The sequence below is a fragment of the Dryobates pubescens genome, chromosome 3 (assembly GCF_014839835.1).
Source record: "Dryobates pubescens isolate bDryPub1 chromosome 3, bDryPub1.pri, whole genome shotgun sequence".
Taxonomy (NCBI): Eukaryota; Metazoa; Chordata; class Aves; order Piciformes; family Picidae; genus Dryobates; species Dryobates pubescens.
The window spans coordinates 33,184,490-33,209,737 of NC_071614.1; the positions used below are offsets into that span (position 1 = coordinate 33,184,490).

A 25,248-nucleotide genomic window follows, 5' to 3' on the forward strand; every position below is an offset into this window, starting at 1 on the left:
CCAATAAAACTGCCAGAACATGAGAAACACACCATTGTCACAAAAATACGTTCAGCAGTCATTACAAATAGATTCTTAATAAGTTAGGAAGGTGCACTGCTATGAGATAAACTTGCTAAGTGAAAATCTGCAGGACTATGTTTAAATAAAACATCTTTTCTGTGCACAAATAAGAAACAAAGACCATGTTGTTGATATGCTAGCTTTGTTTGTGTTTTTTTTCATCTTCCTTTTGCCCCCAGGGGGTCCATGATGAGCCCATAGCTGAAAACCAATTTCAGGTATGATGAGATTAACCAGGTGCATTAATTATCTGATGGCAAAAGAATTCAAGGGCAAACAAAATGGCACTATGTTATGTATCTTTCCCTCGACTAGGACTGATCCTGAAAGATCAGTCTCCTATTTTGCTCTAAACATCTCCAGTTGGAAGCTTAAGAAGTTCAGGGTATTCAGCATGTTGCAGGATTGCATCTATTATGCCTAAACCAGATTATATATAAATACATTGGGTTTAATTCTCATTTACACTGCCAGATAATGTATCAAGACCTTGATGTGAATGAGAATCAGGTTCATGATCACCTGAATTCAGCCAAGCACTCAAGTGCATGTTTAATGCAAGTATGTGTGTGGTCCAATAGACTCCAAATTAAGCACGTGCTTATATATTTTGCTGAGCAAGAACCAATGTTTGACAAAGATATATATATTTCACTTATGGGTCTCTGTTAAGCAAAAATTAAGTGCAAAATTAAGAATATAATACTCACTTCTTGGCTCCCTTGGCCCATCCACTGTAACCTTTATAGCTCTGTGGTATGTAGCAACTTGGGGGGGATTTGTCAGGACAGTTATTGTCAATGTAAAGCTCTTCCCTACAAAGGGAAAAAAACAACAAGGAATGAGTGATTACAACATGAAAACAGTCACATGCATGTTCAGTAAAGAATCAGAGACGTTTAAAATTATTCCCTGTCGTTACCACAATTGTGAAAATTAAAAACATAACTGACCATAGGAGTTTTCCTCCCCTTCAGTTTTACTCTATGTCAAGAATATGTCCATGTGTTGACAATCTAAATGTGTCTTATTCAATAATGGGTCATCACACAATGACAGAACAAAAGTGATTCACTGCTGAGGACAAGCCAAATTCTTTGCTGTATTGAAAGTGGTGTAAATCCAAAGCAAGTCAAACAATTTAAAAATTTACTCCAGTTTTGCAGCTGTGTGACAGAGAGCAGAATGTGACCACATGTTATTTACTTCACACAGTTTTATCATTTCATTTGTTTGACTTGACTACAGTAGGATGAGGAAAGAATATATTTTCCTCCTGAGGGCCACTTTAACAGGGAATCAGCGTCTCCTGTCCTTCATATGCCAGGGATAATAGGATGATATCATTATTACCCGAACACACGCTTTTTCCCCTACATATATTCCATCTGTGAAATACTAAGAAAGCCCCCAAATTTCCTGTGAGAGTGAGAAACTGTTGTGTGCACACATGTTGCTATGGTGAGTCTGCATTTATTTAATTTATTTTTCAAAGTTCACATGCACACAGAGATTGCACAAGATCATCCACAGCCTTTTAGCTGAGTGAAAATGTTAAAAAGAAATAAATAAAGGGAGCTGCCTGCGCCTGAGCATACGTTCTCCCAAGGTACTGCCCCCCGTTTGGGAGACTCACTGACAGTTGTAATCTGTTAGATATGCAACGGTTAGTCATGTCAGATAGTCAAAACTGAAAACTGTTTCAAGACAGGAAAAGGTGGGCGTACAACAGTGACTCAATAAAACAGTCAGCAGTCTTTGGCCTTCATGCTCATTTAAGCTGCTACTTTACCAGACTCTTAAAACTCCCATTCTTCCCCCCTTCCCTGTCTGTAGACGTGCATTTTTGCTGTGAGGGCTTTTCCTCTTGCTGAACTCTTGAAGGCATTCAATCAAGACACAAATCTTAAACGATATGTAACAGGGCAAACTTAATGCCCTTTTTTTTTTTTCTTTTTTTTTGAGCCTAATATAGAACAGCTTACATATAAAGCATAATACAGAACAGAGCTTTGGCTGTCAAACCCAGTAATTGGTCTTTCTTTCTGGTCCAAGATGCATATCCCCCAAACCTGCTTGAGACATGCACCATTTATTACGAGGAGTGCAACTTCAAACTGCCTTGGCTATATTTTTCACAAACTAGAATGTGACATGGATTTATTTTTCTTTTTCAGAAAATATAACTGTCATTTAGAGTAAAATTATTTTCCAGGTGTAGCTGCATTCCAGCTGTGCCCACCTCTCTGAGAGATGCAGGTCAGAAAGGTGGAGATTAAGACACCACAAGAAGTGCTGGAATCTCAGGAGGCTTAATTCCACCCCAGCGGAGATGCGTGTCTGAAGGTGTCTTTCCCCAGTTTCATTAGGCAACAGATTATTTTTCAGATCTTTTGAGAGTGATCATCACAGGAAGAGGTGTATGTAGGATATTCAGTCTTTGTCCAGTCCAGCCCATCCACCACCCCCAGAGGAAAACTACGTGTCCTTCCATCATACAGAGTGTGCATAGGCAGCTTTCTCACACAGCAATAACTCTAAAGAAGCACATAGTGCCTCCATGTCTGCTTGTTTGGGGCAGAAAATGATGCAGGCCTGTCATCCCTCTTCAAGTAGGAATTAAGCCAATTGCTTGGATAAATACAATTTGTGAGGGATGGGATCAAGGCTTGCTTTGGTACCAGTTTATCATGTCAGAAAGTCTTGTCTGTGAAATGGTGTGATGATAACATTCAGATCAATTACTCATATAAAACGCATAGAATGATATTGGTTGCAAAAATACTAAAGGAACTTTCCATATACCTTTGAATGAAGAATTTAGCCTTCTGATGCTATCATTCTATCTACACTATTCTGTTCTATCAGTGTAAAATTCTATGATGACTAAAAACTAACCCAGGAAAATTCACTACTTGTAGGACCTGTAACAATCACTTTACAGATACAAGAAAAGCACTGCAAGACCTACACTAAATACATCTCAACAGGATACAGTGGTTAGAAAAATCATATTCCTTAATACAAAGAGCTGCATTTCAACCTTGCCTGTGAACACTTCTAAACTGCTACCTCTCAGCCAACCTAACATGAACAGGTAAGCATCTAACCTGAAAGGGAAACTGGGTTTCCTCTCTAACTGGTATTCTATCAAACCAAAACATTACTGAAGTTAACACCGATGAATGCCCTGCACTCAATAAAACCATACATCACTCCATCATGGGGAGATGCAAAGCTCTGCCAGGGTGCTCAGGTTCCAGCGCTTTCAAGAGATATTTACATATTACGGGATGAAGAACAAAATACTTTAAGGTGCTCTGTTTCAATGAGGCTTATTCCTTCCACAGATATCCCTCCTCAGCTAAGAAATCCTTTAATGAACTTTTTATAACCTGCCTTTATTCCCTTTAGTAATTTAAAATATCCACTTTTAGAGGCTAAAGACTAATTGTAGTTCTCTTTTATTAAATTTCCCAGCCAAGAAGTCATCTGGCACTATTGCTTCAGTATGTCTCAACTGTGCATTCTTTGTTATTCACACATATGATATGAGCTGACACAGAGGAGAAAGAGATGGACATGTGCTAAAGGACAAGGCAAACCTCAGAAATTAGCTTGAAAGGTGACTCTGCAGCTTGTGCATGTTGCATATTTTTTCAGTTAGATGCTAATGTGATTAAAGAATCAGAACACACCAAAATTAAGGTTATGATGCTTTGCTTATTGAAGACGAATTCTTTTTTCCCTGTGCTGTCAATCAGGCTTGTAAAAGTGAGCTACTGCCTCAAAACCACATATAAACAACTTCTGCATTCACATAAAGTGCCACGGTTACTTATTCTTATGAATCCAGAAAAGGTGTTTAAGAGAAATTATATAAACAAAAACGTGAAGCTTCTGTCAGGCAAACAACATTAATATACATAAAAAGCAAGTTTCTCCAATGAGCCATGGGAAGCAAGAAAAAACGTGGGAGAGGAGGTGAAGTGGTAAGCTGATGATTCAGACTTCACAATCATATTTAGAGATAGAGAGATCAAAGAGCAAGCTGTTTAGAAAGATGTAAATCTGAAGTCAGGAGCAGGTGTGGATTAGTTTCTTGCCACCAAAAAATTATTTCTTTATTACTTTATTTTTCCTGTTCTACTTCAAGACTTATGTCTACTGATACTTGTCAATGTAAGAAGGTTTCTCACTTCTGTTTGCAACTACTGCTTTCTTGACTTGCTATTTTAAGCAGAGGTCTAAAAAATCTATCATTAATGGTAACTCTTCTCCTTCTCTCCCTCTCTCTCTCCCCCTCTCTGTTCTAAGTCTGGAAGACAAGTCTGGACCAATTTCTCCATCCTGCCTCTGGCAGCAGAATGCAGCATTTCAGATCCTCCACCGAGTCCCGGCTGCTTCAAAGGAAAAGCCCTACTTTCTTCCGTTAAGATCATAAGAAATATAGGGGGAGGGGGTCAGCTCTGTTTGGACATAATTACACTTCATCAAAAGAAGCTTTCTTCATCTTCCATGCGTGAAAAGTCTGCAAGCAGTTAAGTCTGTCTTTTTTTCTTCCTTTTTTTTTTTTTTTTTTTTTTTTTTTTTTAAATATAAAAATTGCTATTTGGGAAACTAGCCAAAACTCAGAAAGCCAATATAGTAAAACAGTGCACACCCTTTGTTTTTCTTTGAAGTCTCTTAAATAAATATGTTGAAGGTTTGAAAAGTACACTATCACTTTTCCATAGACTCTACCCAGACTGATCAGAAAAATTCCTATTCCAAGTCTGCTAGATACAAATATAAATTAAACTCTAAGAACCACATTTTAGGAGGTTTGTGTCTGTAGCCGTATCTGCTGAGGCTTTAGGTCCTCTGCTTCATTTCCTATGCTTTAATAAAAAGTATATATCATAGGTTTCAAATGAAATTCACAGATCAGAGGCAGTACATCACATTTCAGGCTTTTTTTCAGCACTACTGAAAGACCGATACACTACTGAACTTTTACTGTAAGGCAGCAGTAGTGATGGAGCCGGAGAACTTTCAAACCTAATCCATCAGCAGAATAACAAAGCATACTGGTTTTTGTGGGTTTTTTAAAAGAAAGCAAGACAAATGGAAGAGATAGGTAACACCTTACCCAAAAAGGCAATGAACTCTATATTCACATTGTGTTACTGTTGCAATAATTACTGTGTCTTTCAAGTTATTCTTTACTATCAATACTTCTAAAGTTGTAAAATGATAAAAAAGGATTGTTGGCCAGGTCACTAAAATAAAAAAATAACCACAGTAAGCCATGCTCATGAACTCACTTACACAAAGCACTTGTGAAAACGTGCCAACTGATCTAGATTATCTAGGCCTCTGTCATAAGTTTAACTTTTTTTTGGGTAAATAATCGTTCTTTCCTTATGAATAATTGCAACTGTTTTCTGAAGAATATTACAGCAACGTCAGCTTTATTGTTGATTTCCCAGCATAACTGTTTGGCTTCTGCCACTTTGGTTTGCCCCATGCAAGGCTAGTTTAAAATAATGAGTAATTACCTCAAATACATAGAGGGAAAAGTTGAATCAGTGACTGATATGAGAAATCCCTCTGAAGATTGTTGCAGCAAAAAGTGAAGTGCCAGCTTCCTTCAAGCTATCCTTTCAATCATTACCTAAAATTTGAAAGCAGCTGCAAGACTCTTAAAGAGGAATTCTTAAAAGCTTGCAATGATTACAAAGGCTTTTGATGGGTGTCACACAGCTTCCAGATTATAGGAAGCTCCTAAACAGCTGGAAGACAATGACAGCACTCTACATCTTCAAAAAATAAAAATAAAAAATTGAAAGTAACCCTGTCATTTAAAGTAAAGGTTAAGTTTAGTTCAAACCCAAGCTTACCAGTAAATCACAAAAAGTCAACCAGTTTACTGAAAAAAAAAGTACAGCTTATTTTTGTAGGTCCTCTGCAGTTTGATTGTAAAAGGCAAGGAAGTCACTAGAAAGCTTTCTACCAATAGCTGTAAGCTTTTAAAGATGTAAGCCCTTAAAGAATATAACCTATAGCACATGTGATATGTAAAATCCTCTTAATTATAGGTCTTCTACAACAACTTCAGAAGCAGCTTTACTGCTAAAGGGAATTCTCAGTCATTCACTGCCATTGCCCGAGATACATTTCCCTGAGATATATTTCAACTTGACATAACCTAGATCGCTAGCGCCTCCAATTTCTTCTACCTTTGCTGTCTGATTACAATTGGGAAACAGGTACTCCGTGAATTGTTTTTCAAAACCTGGATCTGATGAAAATGTCCAGAGATGTGAGGAGCCAGAGAAACTTTTAACTTGGCTCACACAAAGGCTGAAGTCTGCAAATAAAACATGCATTCATCCCTCCAAATGAAAGGCCCACAGTGATTAATAAGTATTTTGTTGCAAAGTATATGTGATGTATAAACGCCATTCTTACTTCACTATGGACACGTAAAATGCAGAGGCCTACCTCTTCCACTTCTGCCCACAAATCGTAAGTCATTAAATCTGGCCACCTGGTTCTTCATCACAGCAGAAGCGTTTCGCAGCTCTGCAGAGTAGTTCTCATCATTTCCAGCCATGACAGTGACCACTGTCCCATCAGGCACTTCTCCTAAGGCCACCACCTGTGAGAAGTGGAAGAGAACCACAGCTCGTGAAGCAACATTTTAAAAACACATGACCGTCCCAGTTTTGCAGGCTGCCATGCTCATTACAAAGCTCTGTGGCAGCCTCTCCAGCCCACTGTGGTGAAGAGTCATGTATTAGCTGAACACAGAACAAAGTGCCACATCAAACAAATAAACATCTTGTATTGTCTCCCTTTCTCATAGCCTAATAGGGAGTTTCTTCTTTGTTACATTTCTTCAGAAACACTCAACATCCTTATGTAGAGTGTATGGTTTAATGCCTCCTAAAGGCCAACTTTGTTCTTAGCAACCAGCGAGAAAACATGAGGCATGGCTCATATCCATAAATTATATGCAGGAACACATTTGAAATAGAAAATTAGGAATTGCTTTTAGCAGCCTTATCACCCAGATTTGTTTCTACTTCTCTGATGATTGCACCCATCACCCTGTCCCCAGAGCCCCTCAGACTTCAAGCCAGAGAGAAACTCCCCATGTACCCATCCCAGGAGTGGCACCAGGGGCATTAGCAGACAAAGCTCTCCGCCCAACACACCGCAGAGATGGAGCACTGTACAACTGGAATTTAAACTTTGCAGATGCTACATAAAACAAAGGCTGTATTTCCTTGCAGGCATGTAAATCTTCATAGCGCTCACAAGTGTCGCATGTGGTTAGTGCTGATACCTCCCTCAAATTCCAGGATGGGTGAACAGAAAATATCAAAGTGTTTCCCCTTACATTTCAGCTAGCATCTGATACGCTCACTTGTATGCTTTAGTGGCTGCATAGTGATCCAAAACCTGATTAGATAAATGCCACAGAGCAGACAGCTACTGCCTTCTAATTTAAAAAATCTAGGGATATCTACACTGTTGTTACAGCATTGTGACTTTTGAAAGTAAAAATAAAATTAAACAGAAGTACGAAGTTGTGAGGATGAAAATATACGTGTTTCTTCATGTGAGGTAAAAGAAAAGTCCACAGAAGTATAAAGAAAATAACTTATTTTTGCCCAGATAGCTAATACTGATGTTGGAAACAACTTTATAACAAAAAGAGATTCACAGATATCGCATGGCTGAGCTTGAACTTTGAAAAACAACATTGTGAGATACAAAGTCTGTCTCCTTGCAGATTCTACCAGTCTGCATGGTTACGTATGACTTTTTATATTATTCAGAGTACTTTATTCTGTCCCCTGAAATATTACATTTTATTATAAGCCTGGCTTGAAATGCCTTCCCCATAAATGATCCTGTCTGAAACTAATAATTGCATGTTGCAGTTTAGTATTATTTAAGTGGAAAGAATGAGAAGTTCCGAATAGATAGGGAGAGCACTATATGTTCCAGTGCACTGCACAGTGCTTTTCTAAAACAATAAAAAACAGTGAAAAGGTATTCAAAATCGGAAAATATTTTAAATAGACCATATTACTGAAATTTACAGCCTGTCTCATTTAAAAGAAATATTGAACAGAAAAAATAAAGGAAAGATGAAACACTGTATAAAAAGGATGCTTTTCTCTTTTTCTGTGAAACATCAGGTAGTACCACCTCAAACTGAAAACTGAGTTTGCCACAAACTACTGTGAGGTCTCTGTGTATCAAGCAAAGATCTTACTTTAAAGTGATATGAATGTCTCTGAACATAAAAACACAGGAACCACCGATGTGGGTAAGATCTGAGGTCCCACTAGCTCACAGCCTTGGGTCTGACAGTAATCAGGTCTGACTGCTTCAAAGCAAGGCATAAGGAATAATAAATTGTAGTGAAATAACAAATAACAATCTGCTAAACAGATTATAGAGCTGACTCTAAACTTAAATAAATGGATATTGGCTTAAACTCTAAAGCATGGGGCTTGAGACTACTTATAAATCACTCCCTTCCCAGTCTGTGATAGACTACGTTATCTCTTGTCACACACATTAACATTCAGGGGAGTTGCAACCTATGCTTTTTATATCTCATGAAACAAAAAGAATCACATTAACTCCAGAAATGCAAAGAAGCAGAGAGCACAGGAGGAAGTGTGATTCTGCCAGGGGCCTCAGAAGAGGGAGCGAAATGACTGCAGCCTTAGCTCACCCCTTTCTTTCTAGGTAACTAGAGCACAAAGCAGATGGTGGCATCACACTGCCATCTCAATCCAGTCTCCCAGACATGGGTATAGCTTGCGACACCTGGGCAGGGGAGAGCCAAACCTCATAAAAGGCCCTGCTTCTCCCACACTGCTTTTCGGAGCTTTCTTCTCTACCCTTTCCACTCAATGCCAATTCGATTTTGCAGCTTAAAAATCAGCCTAAAACTGCACTTGCCACTGTTGGGGTCACTAGGCTGAACAAGAACTGCACCATTACTGAGATGCAACAACTTTTTCATGCAGGATGATGCAATATCACTGTCTCATTAAACATCTGAAGGAAAAGACTAAGTGAAATCAGAGGTGAAAATAGCTTTGGCTAATAAAATATCCCCCTATTACATGGGAAGCTCCCCTGATACACAACAGGGGTAAAATGCTTATTCATAGTTTTTTGTCATAAAATACCAGAAGATTGTTGCATCCATACATAACAGCACAGGTTAGAAAAAATCTTTGCAAAACATGTTTGAAACCCCAGGATAAACCTATCATTATGAGAATTTTAAAAAGTAACTTTACATACTGCAAGACTGTTGGCACAAACCATGAGTTGGTAATTTTATGCCACATATCAATCAAAAATTATTTATGTATTCTTAGAAAGAGAACTGTGGCTGCACTGTGAAATGAATAAGGACTGCATAAAAAAAAAAAAAAAATTAAAATTCCAAGTAGACACAGTGCTCATTCCTTATCTATTCTTCAAACACAAGTATCTCTACTTTTAAAAAATTTGTATTTCTCATTCAAAACTACCTACACATTTTGCCGATTAAAGGTAGATCTCGGGTTTGCTTTTTTGGTTTGTTTTATGTTTTGGGATTTTTTTAAAGTAAAGATCAGAAAGGTATACAAATTAAAATCAAACCTATTCTTACAAGTTGACAAAAACAAACCCTATGTTCTTTTTTGCATAACACAATTCTCATCTTGCTAGGCAACCTGTTTGCCCAGTTTCAGTCCAGTGCGATTTGAACTGGTCAAAGTATGTACTCTAAAGACGGAAGTTAGAAGCACAAAGCAAAACTACTATACAACAGCAGAGTAAAATGGTTGGTTAAAAAAAAAGTAAGGCTAGTGTACATGCTAAACAGTTCCTCTCAAACACTCCTAACTACCACTTCAACAACTTTTCTTGCAAAACGCTGAAATCAAAGAGCCTCAAAATGTAAGATCTTCCATACTGAAAACGCCTTTTCCAGAGATTGCCAAAAGAGCATCTGACACTATTAAAAATATTTTAATGTTCTGTAACTTAAAACAGAATAACTGATTTGCACTACTTTTTGTTTCAAAATATACATCTGGGCTGACAATTTATACAGCAGGTTTCAGCTTGAAGCTATTTAAAACAGCTGAGTTATAAACTCTGAAAATTGGGGGTTGGAGTGGAAATGCTGACAAACAAGTCTTAACTACTGTGATGCTACTGGGGAGAGGTTTTAGACTTCATGTCCTTTTTTTTTCCTTCTCTATTTTTTTCCTTGCTTTTAGGTTTACTAAGACTCTCTGCTATTATCGGCATTGTACAGAACACATAATATCTACCGTAAAAGTCTTTATGACTTTCAGTAAGAAATCCCTGCAAGACAAATAAACCAAGGACCAAATTCTGATGACTCTACTCAAATAAAAGTACTGATGATCATTAAGAAGTGAACATGATTTGGACCTGAGTGCACAATATCTATTTCTTTTATACTAGAATATCAATAGATATCTAGCAGTGAATCAATGGGTACACATCTAATACTCTTCCCCACAAACCCAGTTTGCATTAACAATATTAGTTAGTATCCCAGTGCATGTAAATATTAATACCTAAATTTCAAACCTAATACTAAGCCAGTATTATTTAAAAAAATATATAATGTAACACAGAACTGTTTATAACATACTTCCTCTCCTGCATATGATTTATGTCTCCATTTAAAAAGCAGTGTTATATCCAAAGCACTTTTAACTAGAGATCTTTGCAAGAGTTATGACACACTTAACACACCACTCAAAACATGATCATCTTGCCAATAAAACTTCAGAAAGTGTGTTGTCTGTGAGCTATTTTACTTTGTTATTCTTTATCCAAGTTTTCTGTATCCCAAATCAGGGATAATTCCCATTCTGTTCTATCACAGCCAAGTGTTTCACTGTATGACACACATGGATTCTTTGAAGTATAGGACAGCTGAATGCAAGGTACATTTGAGGAATTAAATGAATATTAGAACTGTCCAAATTATTTCAACTCACTATCAAACTAATCTACCAGTAAATAAGGGCCTACAGATCTTCAGAATATTTTTAAAAGTATGCATTGCATACCACATGTGAAAACACAGAAGCACCCACAGCAGAAGGGTGCAGGGGGCAATGCCTACCCCTGATGCATCAGTCAACCAGTCAGATCTACACCTGCCTGTCAACAACTATATGTAGAGCCCAAATATGCAACCTATGTGTATATACACACACACAAAGATTAGATGCTCTAAACATTTTCTAGCCATTTATCACGTGTCAGCATTCTCATTGTAATAATAATAGTCTGACTACTTTAATATTTAGTTCAGATCTTTCCCTTACTCTGATGAACTGTGACCACATCCTTTGAATTGCTGTAAGGTAGCAGAAGGCTCAGACGCTTAAGTGAAAACTGCCACGCAAGTACAATACACAGAGCTCTTGTGTCCCTTCCATAAAGAGTAACTGTAATGCCAACTTAATCCAATGCTCAATTAAATTATAATCACAGTTCTCCAAAAGCTCCTCCTCCTTACCTCGCAACTCCTGTGAATCAGAAATCCCGTGATCCACACCTAGAGAGCCTTTGAGTACTACACTGAGTCACAAAACCAGAAGATACCCCATTTTTCTGCCATTTCTACTTAAGTCCAACTATAACAACCTCCAGAAGCACGCCCTATACAAAGGGTCCCTCCTGCAACTCCAGGCTCTCCCACACAAGAGCACCCCTCTAACATTTTTCATCTCTCATCTGCACCCCTCTTACATTTTTCAATTAAAGCTTCATCTTTATCACCAGTCACTTTAACACCAGCTCATTTATCTGCTTGTACTAATTTTTCCCAGATAAACGTCTGTGATAAAACAGCCGGAAATCAGGAAGCACAAGGACAAGGCAATGTTCTGGGTGCAACTGCTTTCCAAACTCTTCTACCTTTTGAGTGTTTTCCAGGCACACTGCTTTTCATGTAGCAGACGTAGGAGTGATGACCCCTTTGCAGGGTCACCTCACCCTGACCCCCACACCTTGCCTGGGCTCTGGGACACCCCACATGGCCCACTCCCTACCTAGAGAAAAGTCCAAGGGGAGCACTTTCAAATATTGGTAGGGGAGGAAAAGGGCTCACTTTAAAGCATGCAATTATTCTCGTTAATATTACCTTTTTAAAAAAGATCTTTTCCTCTCATTAGCACACCATGGATATGCAGACAGACAATTAAAAACAGCAGACCGGGGTGGTATTTATTGTTTAAAAGCACAAGCCTTGCCAGGGAGAGCATATTCTGGCCAGACGCTTCCTCGCTTGTCCACCAGGAGAAGTGAAGACCCCGTCCCCCGAAGAAGCCCTCACTTCCCAGACGCATCTCTAACTGGGCTGTCTATGGGGTAGGGGAGAAAATTCCCGGCCTTCCACCTGACCCTTGGACCCCAGCCTGACCCATGGACCTCAGCCTGACCCATGGACCTCAGCCCTTCCAGCACGCTTCAAACCCTAAATCCCTCTAAATCCCCCAGTCTCACCCCTGGGAGCGGAGAGGGAGGCTGGGGCACTCCGGTAGGCGAGGTATTTGGTTTCTCCTGTGGGGCACCCACTTCGCACCCTGACTCTGAGCTCTGGCTAGTGAGTGAACACCCCGTTACTCTGGGAGGGAAAGCAGAAATGATTGTTTTGTTTGTTTGTTTGTTTGTTTTAACAAAGGAAAGCCCAAAAAGGGGTCTGTGGGGAGAAGACGGTGCCTCCAAGGCTGCTGCTGGGAGAGGGTAACAGGGTGCGAAGGGGCTGCGGCTAGGGACATACCGGCACTGCCCCGCGGGGATGCAGCCGGGAATGTGCGCGCTGTGCGGCGAGGCGAGGGGTGCATGGCAAGGGCTGTATGGCAAGGGGTGCGGGGAGGGGGGGGTGGGCACTGGAGCCGCTGAAAGGATAAGGAGGGCAGAGCAGTCACTGCAAGGCGGGAGGGCATTACAGGAGACACAGGAAGCACGGCAGGACGGGGGGCACGGGAGCCACTGCAGGGAAGGGGGCTGCGGGGGAGAGGAGTGGTGGGTGGGTATAGGAGGCACTGTGGGGCTGCAGAGAAGGCACTGGACTACGATGGGGACGAGGACACCTTGCAGGGCAGAGAGAGGTAGGGGAGGCACTCTGAGAGAGAGCGCACAGAGGCTCCTGCAGGACTGAGGCGGGAGTGACAGGCGGCACAGTAGGACTAAGGGAGCACTGAGACACCGTAGGACGGGGGGGTACAGGAGGCAAAGCAGGACGGAGATGGGCTAGAAAGACACTGGAATACTGCGGGGTGGGGGGGTTGGCTGGTAGAGGAGACAATGGGAAAGTATAGGCATTTCAGGATGAGGGGGGTATAGGAGGCGTTGCAGGACGAATGGCACAGAAGCCTCCGCGCTGCATGCCCGGGGGGCGCCGAGGGCACTGCAAGACCGGACACAAACACGGAAGCCCCAGTGGGCCGAGGGGGTGTATAGAAACTATTTCAGCATGGGGGACATACAGAAGCCCCTGGAGGTTGAGGGGGCACAGGAGGCACTGCAGACTTGGGGGGAGGAGGGACAGAAGACATTGGGGGGGGGGAAGCACAGAGGCCCCTGCGGGTCGGGGCGGGGTGGGGGGCACTGAAGGCCGAAGGGGAGTGGAGGTGCCGGAGAAGCCCCTGCGCTCCACGGGGGCAGAGGCGGCTGTGCGGGAGGAAGAGCGGCGCGGCGTGGGGGGAGGCATCCCGATCCAGCGGCAGCTGCGGGAGGGGTGTCTCACCTTGAATGCCACCGGGAGGGTCTTGTTGCAGCGCCAGTGCGAGGGCAGTACGGAGCAGAGGAAGTTGGGGCTGTCGGTGCGGACCAGCTCGGCGGGGTGGTCAGCGATGATCTCCACCATGGTGCGGTTATCGTGGGGGCGCAGCCTGGGCACGGCGGCTCCTGCTTCTTGCTGCTGCTGCTGCTGCTGCTGCTGCTGCTGTTGGGCTACTACGACCGGGCTGACTTCGCTCATCTTGCCGGGCTGCAGGCTGCTGGAGGGGGGGCTGAACCTCCGGCTGGTGCTGGGATCTACGGGAATACGCATCACAACAGCCACAAGTTAGCGAATTGGGGGGCGGGGGGGGGGGGGAGCTGTAGGGGGATCGCTCGAGGAGGCGTGTAGTGGGGGGTGGGTGTTGTAAAAAAAGCGAAAAAAAGGGGTGAATGAAAAAGTGAAGGCGTGAGGGTAAGGGGCAAAAAAAGCAAACAAGGAAAATAAAATTAAAAAAAAAACAAAACCAAACAGAAGCGGATTAAACGACCAAAAAAAAAAAAAAAATCTCAGTCTGTTTTTCTTTTGGGCTTTTCGTTTTTAAAAGAAGGACGGAGGGGGCGGGGGACGATGCCGGTCTGGTGGTGTCTGCAGCCTGGAACAGCGAGGAGACAAGAGTCTAGCTGTGGGGTTCCGGGGCTGCCCCTCTCAGAAAAGCCCGGCTGGAAACTGCATGGTCCCGGCTTCTGCCCAGCTGCTAAACGCTGCTGCTGCTGCTGCTGCTGCTTCTCCTCCTCCTTCCTTCCTTCCTTCTTGCACAGTCCCTCTGCTCTTTTCCCTCCTTCCAGCCACCGCTTCTTCCCTCAAGTGCTTGAATTTCTTTCCTTTTTTTCTTCCCCTCCCTCCCCGTCCGCTTTTCTTTTTCGGATTTTCAAGAGGTTGTCTCGGGAGTGAAAACTCGCTTGCTGGTTCAGCTTCCTGGGCTGCTGCTGCTGCTGTTGGCGGCGGCCAGAAGAGGAGCGCAGCTCTCAAACGCAGAGAGGGGGTGTTCAGGGGAATGTCCTGATTTCCTCCGAAGAAATCTTCCTCCTCCGGACCAAAAAAAAAAAAAAAAAAAAAAAAAAAAAAAAAAAAAAGGAGCAAACAAAAAAGCCTCGCTGAGACAGAGGCGAGAAGCCGCCGGGCTCCCCCGCTTATTGCCTTTGGCTTCAGGAAGCGGGGGCTCGGGAAGGGGCTTGGGAAAAGTGGCTCCCCCTTCTCAAAAAAAAAAAAAAAAAAAAAAAGGCGCTCTCAAAACGTTGTCGGAGTGGAAAGAAAGTGGGGTTACTGGGGTGAGGAGGAAAGTCACAGGACTAAGAATCAAAGAGACTTTAGCCGGTTCCTTCGGGAGGATCAGGACTTAAGAAAAGTTGGGATTTTCGGATTCCCAGGGGAAAAAAAGTGGGGAGCATAGCTTCACATCACCCCAAAACACCCCTCCTTGGGCTGATTTCTAAAATGTGACCAAGTAAATTCTAGGAAAAGGCAGCCTCGGTACAGTCCGGTCCTTTTAATTAAGTCGCTGATGGGTCCAACTCCGTGGAGCTGAGCAGGCTAAGCAAAATCGTTGTTTTTTGTTTTTTTTCTTTTTCCTCCCCCCGTCCTTGACGAAGAGCAGCTGGGGGGGGGGGGGGGGGGGAATCACGAAAATGTCGGTTTGAGTTAATTTTCTTTCCGAAAAATCCTGTTTGGTGGTTTGTTTTTTTTTTTTTTTTAAAGGGAACCAAACCCAACAAACTTCTTTAGAGTCCCCAGAAGTTAAGGTCGGTGAAGATGAAGGAGCCGAAAACACACCACCAACCAAAAAAAACCCCAAGGCCCCCCCCCAAAAAAAAAACCAAACCCAAACCCAAAACAAACCACGCCACAGGTTTGTTGGTTGGGTTTTTTGTTGGTTGGTTGTTTTTTTTTCTGGTCCTGAGTGTGGTTTTTGGAGGCTGGGATTTCTAATGATTAGGGTTTTGTGGTTTATATATACAGGACTCTCTGGCTAGGGCGATCATTATGCTGATGAGAGTCAGCAGCACGTGGTGCCTCAGTCCTCAGACTTCTGCAGCCTTCAAAATAAATAAAACAATGCACACACCCCCCTCAGGAGGAGAAACTTCGGTTTAAGTCGCTCTCACCCACGGGGAGTGGGACGGGGGGGCAGGGGGTGGGAGCAGGAAACGGTCTCCGATCTCCACTTCTCTCCGGGTTTTTTTCCATTAACACTTTTGAGCTTGTTTATTTAAAAGAAAAAAAAAAAGGCATGAAAAATCTTGTTTGCAAAAAAAATAATAGTAGGAATAATTTGCTGCCAAAGGGTTTTTTTTCGCTAGGTCTCCGGTAGTCTAAAGCCTAAACCATTTCCTTGAATGAATGAAAGCTATAAAACCCGCTTCAGACTATTAAGGTAAAGAGAGTCTGGTTTGTTTTCTCCCTTAAGAAAAATGAAGGGAAAAAAAAAAAAAAAAAAAAAAGCCCGATCTTATTAAACAATTTACATACCCAATAGTAAAATAGTGTAAGCGCCTCCCAGGACAGATAACAACCTATCACAACCCTCCCTCTAATTTCTAAGGCTTTACTTCGACTTACTACTTCCACCTTCTTGCAAAAAGTCGGCGCTGAATGTGTGCTCTTTGGTCGCCGCCTGTGTGTGACTCTGGGCGGTGTGTGTCTGTCTGTCTGTGTTGGGGAGGGTTGTATGTATCCTTTTAATGCAGCATTTGCAAGCTTTAAGCCCGGCACCCAGACTCAGCAGAAAAGCCAGGTTCGTTGCGCCAGCCCCTCCGCGAGAAGCCCGGCTACGATGCCCGGCGGCCCCGCGTACATGGGCACGGGGAGAGTGTGTGTTTTTCTGGGGGTGGGGTGGGTAAAGATGCACCTCAGGAGTTGTTTCCGCGCTCCGCGGAGTCTCCGCGCTCTCCGTCGCCCTGCCCACCGTGCATCCCCCCCGGCCATCTTCCTCCGTTTCCCCTCTGCCCCCAAATTTTTGCCCCCCCCCCCCGCCTTCCCCCTGAGAGCGAATCCTGCCGGCTGTGCACGGGGGGAAGGTGCGTGCAAAGGCAGCAGCCAGGCTGCAGCGCTGCTCCTTCCGTTTTTGATTTTAAAGAATCCTGCTAAAAAAAAAAATCTGATGTTTGGTCACAGGGGAGAGCTCTCGCTCCGCGCACCGCGGATGCCGCCTCCGCTCCGCGTCCCGCCGGGCCGTCGCGGCGGGCACCGCTCCCTGCCCCAATGCCTTCGCTTCTCCGTCTTTCCCACGGTTCCAACGGAGAGTAACAGCCCCTGATCAAATGCCTCGCACGGATCAGTATCTTATCCCCTTTCCCCCTTCCCTTTTGTTTTCTTTTTTTTTTTTTTTTTTTGGTTTTGTTTCCCCTTACTTCTTTCCATACACCCCACACACACACCCTACCCCACCTTTTTGTTTTTTGCTTGTTTGTTTTGTTTCCCTTTCCCTGGTCCCCTGGTGTTAGAGGGGCTGTGGAAGTTTTCTGTCCTGTTGTGAAAATGGAGCCACTGTGTACAACATTGAAATCCCCTCCTGAGTTTGCCCACCTTTTCTGACAACCACAGAAATCTGCTTTTCCCCCAGAAGTGGCCACAAGCATCTCCAAATGACAATTTACTCATCGACTACAATGACTAGTATATTAAGAAGTTCTGGTTTGCTATAATTGCAATTCAGAAGACATTATTTCATAATTATTTTGATATAATATTTATGACAATATGTTTGTTGCTTCCCCTCCACACACCTTTAGCTGGAGGGGAAGCAGATGCCATCAGAGATAATCCAAAGATGCTAGAAAAAAGGCAAGAGGTTCTTATATAAAAATGCTATATAAGCCTGACAACTGCGATTTTATTTCTAACAAGAAGATCCATTTCCACTTTTAATTAGACATGCTAAAAGTTTTATAGTCTCCTCTCTTCCTACTAAAATAAAAAAGTTAATTAGGACAAACTAAACAAAGTTGTTGGAAGCTACCAGTGTAAGGTCACTTAAAATAGTCCATGGTTATTTTTAATGTTGAAATAAAATTTTCCACTGAATGCCCTAACAAAGTTTCAGGTATCTGGCGGAGCTGATTTTCAGTCTCCATGCAAAAATATTTTTCTGGTGAACATTTACACTTTTCACAGGAACTTACAACAGCCCGGAACAGATCAGAACTTGGAGCACTACAATTTTATTTAAATGGTTCTGGACAAATTAATAAAAGTACCAGTAATCTTTATGGACCTGCATAAAAGCTGGATGGGATTTTTCCAGAGAAAGTCATGATATATGTAATCTGGAACGTTGGCTGAAATGGAGAGCAACCGTGCTGCTCGGCTTTCCTCGGCTTTTATTTCAGAACTTCTTGGAATTTTAGCATTGGTTGCAAAATGGGTCATATTTTAAGATGTTAGAGAATTGCAGGAGGTCAGTGAAAAAATGTGCATAAAAATGTGCTTGCGTGGCAAATTATGTCTTAAAAAACACCCTTGGTTTCCCTTTATAAAACAGGATTTTCATTAGTGGGACTACAGTTGCTGCAATTTCAGCTGTCTTTTAGCTTTTTCAGTTTTAACTGTGTTATGTGTGTTATGAATACAGCCATAATTGTGTTCTCTTTGGACAAAACACAAGCATGTTTTAAAGAGCACCCAGTTCACATTTACAAAACACGGGCCCAGCACGCTCCTGTTGTAAGCATCATATGCCCAAGATGAAAAATAATTGTGAGATTTGGAAGATTCCAACCTGGACGATGTTCCCTAGGTAAATGTTTTTGAAGCTAGTTTGTTGAGCTGGAATGTGCTGTGAATATAACAAATACAGAATTTATTTCAAGCTTCTCTATATATGTAAATAGCCTTTGTGAAGGATGAATAAATGAATGGATTCATGGGGTTTGTTATTGTATTGGATATTTTTAGTCAGAGCAACTACAGCAATGTCAGCAATTATTACTATAGTCAAGAACTTGCCAATGTTCTCTTTCCAACATATACCTTCCCAAAGTTTTTTGTTCATTCTTGAGAATGTTCATTGAGCCAAACTCTGTGATCTTAAGTACGCTTAATGCTAGAGTGTTTTGTCCAAATTTCCATTCATTTCAGTAGGCAAGATAAGCTCCAGTGTCTCTTGGCAGTGCTTTACTTTCGCTTTGGCTGTAAATTGACTGTTTGCCCAGCTATTCTTTGCTTTTTCTTAAGTATGACAAATAGTAACTCTAGATTTGCACATTATTTGGTCTATTAAGTAGGCATGTGGTAATGAGTTCTGTAACTACAGCAGTCATAGGCAGTCTATGGGCTATGTTTAACTACTGTGGCCCTGCCCCACTGATTTACAGCCTAGATAAAAGAAGATTCTTTGTGTCCCAAAATTAGTCAAAAGCATTTACTATTTCAGCACCCATGCACTGTTTTTTAGCCTTTATAGTCCATGATACAAACATAAGCATAAATGTTTGAGAGACAGGCTAGAAAATGATTACATGACAAAAATCAGTCTTGAGAATATTACTTTTTTTCCACAGTATTTTCAGTAGGAACTGTACAGGACTGAGAGCTGAGGCTCTTTCATTCTGCCCCAGTATTTGGTGCTGACTTGCACTGTGACCTCGGACAAGCCTTTTGGCAAGTTTTACTTCAGTATAAAATGGGATACTAAATATTACCATATACCTTTTGAGATATAAAAATACACATTAAATTCTTAGAGATCCACAGATTAGCAGGGCTCTGCAGCTGTGCAGCATGCCAGTAATACTAAGAGAAAAATTCTGAAAGATGGTAAGAAACCTGCCATGTCGCTATTGAAAAAACTGTCGGCTTTTCCACGGCACGCAGTGAAGTGCACATTATACAAACAACAAAGTAAATAGGTACTGCTTCTGACTTTTTTTTTCCCCAAAATGATGTATTTTCTGCTTCTCTAATAAGTGAGGGCTGCAAGCTTAGGTCTCAGTCCTACCACAGAGTTCTCTCATTTCCCTCCCTGTCTGCAACCTCTTATGCCCCATTGGAATTGCTTGTATTTCAATGAGGTTTAAAGCAGCAAATGACCAAGTCAAGCAAAGGAAAGAAACGTGGGCCTACTTGTCATCTTGTAACAGCATTTGAAAGAGAAAGTATGACCCAGGCTTTCTGGCACTAAAAACCTGAATTAGAAAAGTGTATTGCCTGCCCTTTTCAAGTAAATTTTATTCCTTTTCCCCCTTTTGCTTGCAACATGAAAACTAGAAATTAGCTGTACAGAGTTGTTAGTGTCCTCATAGTTAGGGACAAACTTTTTTCATGACAAAACTAACTTTTGTCCCTTTCTATTAAGCCTCCTCCTAACTTCTGGGTGACTTCTTTTCAGAATGAGGAAAAAGTCTCAGTTTTTTTCCTTGAATGAATGCAGATAAAATAAGCACTTCTTCTAGAGCGATAAAGGCTAAAAAAAAAATAGAACTTCCATTTTTTGTTTGTTTTTGTTTTCCTTATTTCACTAGGTATAAGACCACCATGAGCCAGAAGCTTCACGGTTATTTTTTATGTTGACCTCAGTGAAAATTGGTTCCCTTGACCAACTGTGCAGACAGTGGGTGGTATAACTGTTTGTAATTAAAAAGGGTTTGTGCATTTGGAACCTTGCAGAGTCCCAGATTTTGCATGCTGTTTTTTAAGAGACTAATGAAGTGCACTCTGGCCAGATACAAGCTCCTTAAGGTTCACACAGAAGATACTACAAGGTGTAAGTCAACCATGAGATTGATTTGCTGCTCTCAAACACAAGCACACCATCAAATCCTCGCATTGGCTTTCTCAGTATTGCAAAGGTGAGAATTCCCATTGTAAATCTATTATCTAACATGAATGCCAGAAAAAAAATTCTGACTGATTGTTCTTAATAACATGAGTCTTGAAGGTGAAAAACACCACTGATAACTTGTTCTAGAAATGATGCAGACATACAGCATTGAAAGGGGTGGTGCAATCTGCAAGTGTGAAAGAGAAGAAAGCCGATAGTAATGGTAAACACTGAGTAAATATAATGGATATCAGAAATCAGCTCTTAAACTATAAAGATTAGTCTATTTTTTATCTTTCTTTCCCCAAAATTCACTCAAATGGTGAAATAAGCATAGGCAGACCAGACCAAGGTTATAATTATATTTATGCTATGACATACTGTAATCCTGAGAATGCTGAGCACTCTGGTCATGCTTTAGCATTGTATACGTATGCCCCACAGTCAGTGTGGCCTTACGATGTTGGGTGTGTGTGGATCAATCCTTTCATTGACTGTTGTGGAACTGGCAGCCATGTCACACAGGGCTACACCACTGGTCGAAAAACAAGCCATAAGAGCAGATGACAAAATATTAGATATCATAGGAATGAGTCTCTCTAGCAATAAAAGACAAAGACCTGGCAGAAAAAAATATTATAGGTGAAGCTGCCAGTGGTATCTGCAGTTGAGCTTGTCTACCACTTTCCAGTATAAGGCCTTTTTTCATTCATGTAACATTGCCAATTTTGAACTGTTCAGGATGAGCTTTTCAATCCTGAGTCTGCCCTAAGCTCAATTTCTGGGAAAGCTGAATTTTTGGGAAACTTTCAGCAGAAATACTGCTGCTGCTTCTAAGATTGGTATTAAAACATATTGTTTCACAACAGTTTAAAATTTCTTAGAATCATACAGATGTCTGTTTCAGAGCTGGGATGGGTAGTTTTGCTACTTAGGAGAGGAATAAGGAAGAAAAATCAGATAAGTTCCTTTTGTTTCCCTTGACCAAAAGGATCCACCCGAACTTGGCTGAGTTTGAAGCTGCTGAAAATGGTTGAGGTTTTTCTTGCGCGTGCTCAGTATAGATGCAGTAGCTGGCACTGAGCTTGCTAAACTGGATTGGATCTGTAGTAATTTTTGTCTGAGTAACATTCTCCCTGACAGTAGGCTGCACTGTTTTAGAGGAAAGGATAAGAAACTCTAGAGTCAGCAGATAGATACGGGATCTATTCCTCCTTTATGGTCTCATCCTAGTTAATAGTAGCTTATAAAATATGATCAGAATGACTGTCAGCAGCTCAGTTTTAAATTGTGTCTTTAGAAGTCTATAATTCAACCATAAAAATTCCTTACAGGCTGAAATCTGGCTTATCCTCTCAGCTTAGTAGTCAAAATTCTCTATGGATTTTTTTTTTAATAGTCTATTTTCAAGAGACAGAAAGAAAAAAATAGTCATGTACAAATTCTGGGCATTTTTTTCACAATGCACTTCATAACTCAGTTATGATAAGAATTAAGAGTTTTAAACTATTTGTTTCAAATGCTTTTCAGTTCCTAAAAGGAATGTAAGCGATTAAAATCTTCACCATTAACATCAGACACTCAAATGTGAATAAGACTTCTAACTTCAGGATATTAGGAGTACGATGCTATTAGGAGCTTATATGAGGTGACACCAAAACCTGTTATTCTAGTTTATCTTAGAAATATTTAGATAATTTATTAAATGCATACATATTGAAAAAATAAGGGAGAAGTCCTTCTGTCCTTTCATGGCGAAACTCATCATGAAGACAATCACTCAAACATTTTCCTAATTTAAGCTTAAGAAGGAAGACATAACCTGAAAGTATCCAGAAGGAACAAGTAAGATGTCCTCAGAGGGGAGAAAGCAGTCATCTTGGAAGGCCACATTACTGCTGAGCTTCCCTTTGTAGTGAAGAAGATAGAGCAGCTATTCTTGTCCTTGGAGTGCATTCAAATGTACAGTGCTTGGTACCCTGAGGTTAGCATGAGTTTTGATCAGATAAAAGCCCATTACATGAAAAGGCAGATTCCCCTTTTTTTTGGTGTATATGCACGTGAGTGTTTTTGTTGTTGTTTTTCCCATGGTAGGAAAGAAAGAAAAGCCTTATTTTATTTGCAGTTCCACTGAATTCAGTGGGAGTCTTAATGGAATAAGGTGCTGCTTCATGTAAGAGAGGTTGAGGCAAGCCTTTAGGTAATTTGCAACTTCAGGTTACTCTATCCTTTCACATTTCCACATGTAAATGCCTATCTTGCTGAAGAATATGCCTAGTGTTTCAGCTCTTCCTTTCCATACCATTTTAAAGAGCTGGAATAATTCATATTTTTAGGCAGAAGAAAACCATCTTCCACTGTTTTGGACAACTGAAGAACATGGACTGAGGGAATCAGTGGAAAGCTCTATTTACTAAACACCACGCAGAGATTACCACTGATAGTTTTTCTAAGGAAATTTATGACCTGTGTGGAGTAAATAAACTCCCTTTTTGGTAAAGAATCTGCAAGCCAATCATTCATGCTTGCTTAGAGACGTTACTGTTCATGCTGCTTTTATGTGGAAGGCTACAGTAAAGGCTGATGTTATGTCTAAAATAGACAGCTGGCAGCTCTGGGAGAAAGAAAAAAAGAAAAGCATCATTTCTGACATTACTTATAATGAGATTCTTGCTAGATTATAGCAGATCTACTATGATTCAGGAAAGGAAGGATAATGACAGTACAATTATAATTCTTGTAACTAATATGTTATCTTCATGCACGCACTTGCATGCCTAGCTACATTTACTAGCAAGTTATGGCATTTTACACATCTGAAATAAACAGAGAGCTCTCAGTGTATTCAAAATGTTTAGTAAGTCTGAAAACTGTTCGCTCTCTATCTCAGAGTAAGCGAGAATGGGACAGACACTTCTCCCAGCTGCCTACCTGGCATGCTACTTCCCTGCTCTCCTTCCTTTCCCCAATTTATGCTTTGCATCCAATAGAGACATAACTGGTTAAGGCAATCATGAAAATCAAATGGGAAGAAGGAACTTTATTAAGTGCCTGTATACCACGTTTTAAGAAATATTAGTGGTTTTCATGTGCAAGTAACTCAGTGGCTTTCAGTGTTACATCTCTTGATTTACACTGGTGTAAGGGCTGTTGCTATCTATGAAGTCTACCTTGTTTAATAGATGTACCATGTTTGCTTATTTTCTTTAGACTATCACATGTGAAGTCACCAATAGAACCTTTAGTAAATACCATTCCATTTATGAAAGTATGTTGAACTTTAAAAAGTGCGTGTCTTTCTGAGTGTTGATCCCATGTCCTTACCTTATTGCACTTCAGCACATAGGCTATGTAATGACACTGGGGCTTTGCCTTGTCTAGAAAAATGATCTGGTTTTGATGAGGGATGTCAAAACTAGTTTTCCAACCTCAGATCCACTTAAGTAGTAGTAGAAAAGGTTGCCTTCCTGTATGGACAAGGTCAGATAGGTTCATTGCTTAATGCAGCAAATCATAGAATCACAAAATTACAGAACTATTTCAGATCTCTAAGATCATTGAGTCCAGCCATTGGCATAACACCACCATGGACATTAAACCATGTCCTGACCGTCTACACAATTTTTGAGCAGCTTCAGGGACAGTGACTACACACCTCCCTGGGAAGCCTGTTCCAATGACCACTCTTTCAGTAAAGAAATGTTTCCAATCTAAGCATCCCCTGGCACAACTTGAGGCCATTTCCTCTCATTCTAACACATGTGAGAGAAGAGACAAACCCCCACTTCACTACAACCTCCTTCCAGATAGTTGTAGAGAGCAAGAAGGTCAGTTTCCTCAGATGCTTCTCATAAGACCCTCCTGACCCTTCATCAGCTTTGTTGCCCTCTTTGGACATGCTCCAGCACCTCAATGTTCTTCTTGTAGCAAGGGGCCCAAAACTGAACACAGTATTTAAGGTGCTACATTACCAGTGCTGAGTATAGGGGGCCAATCAGTTCTCTCCTCCTGCTGGCCACACAATTCCTGATCCAGGCCAGGATGCCTCCGGCCTTCTCGGCTATCTGAGCACACTGCTGTCTCATTTTCAGATAGCTGTCAACCAGCTCTCCTAGGTCCTTTTCTGCTGGGCAACTTCCCAGCCACTCTTCCCCAAGCCTGTAGTGTTGCATGAGGTCGTTGTGACCCAAGTGCAGGACCTGGCACTTGGCCTTGCTGAACGTCACACAATTGACCTCAGCCCATCAATCCAGCCTGTTCAGATCCCTCTGCAGAGCCTTTCTACCCTCAAGCTTATCAACACTTCCTCCCAGCTTAGTATTATCTGCAAACTCAGAGAGCACTCAACCCTCTCATCCAGATAATTCATATATATATATATATATTAAACAAGACTGGCCCCAAAACTGAGCCCTGAGAAAAACCACTAGTGACTGGTCGCCAACTGGATTTAACTTCATTTACCACCACCCTGGACATCCAGCCAGTTTTTAACCCAGCAAAGTATCTACTCAACCGAGCCATGAGCAGCCAGTTTCTCCAGGAGGATGCTGTAGGTGACCATGTCAAATGCCTTGCTAAAGTC

The 25,248-nt window shown here is 41.5% G+C and overlaps 1 protein-coding gene across 4 annotated transcripts in view; it reads right to left on the reverse strand.

Moving 5' to 3' along the window:
• RUNX2 (RUNX family transcription factor 2) overlaps window positions 1-25,248 on the reverse strand; it is a 225,286-nt gene that overhangs the window by 148,151 nt on the left and 51,887 nt on the right. For all 4 annotated transcript variants that reach the window (XM_054179931.1, XM_054179929.1, XM_054179932.1 and 1 more), the window contains 3 exons: window positions 13,874-14,163; window positions 6,550-6,706; window positions 774-878 (listed from right to left, as the gene is read on the reverse strand). In XM_054179931.1, coding sequence (XP_054035906.1) covers window positions 774-878; window positions 6,550-6,706; window positions 13,874-14,163 — 552 coding nt within the window. The remainder of the gene's footprint in view (window positions 1-773; window positions 879-6,549; window positions 6,707-13,873; window positions 14,164-25,248) is intronic.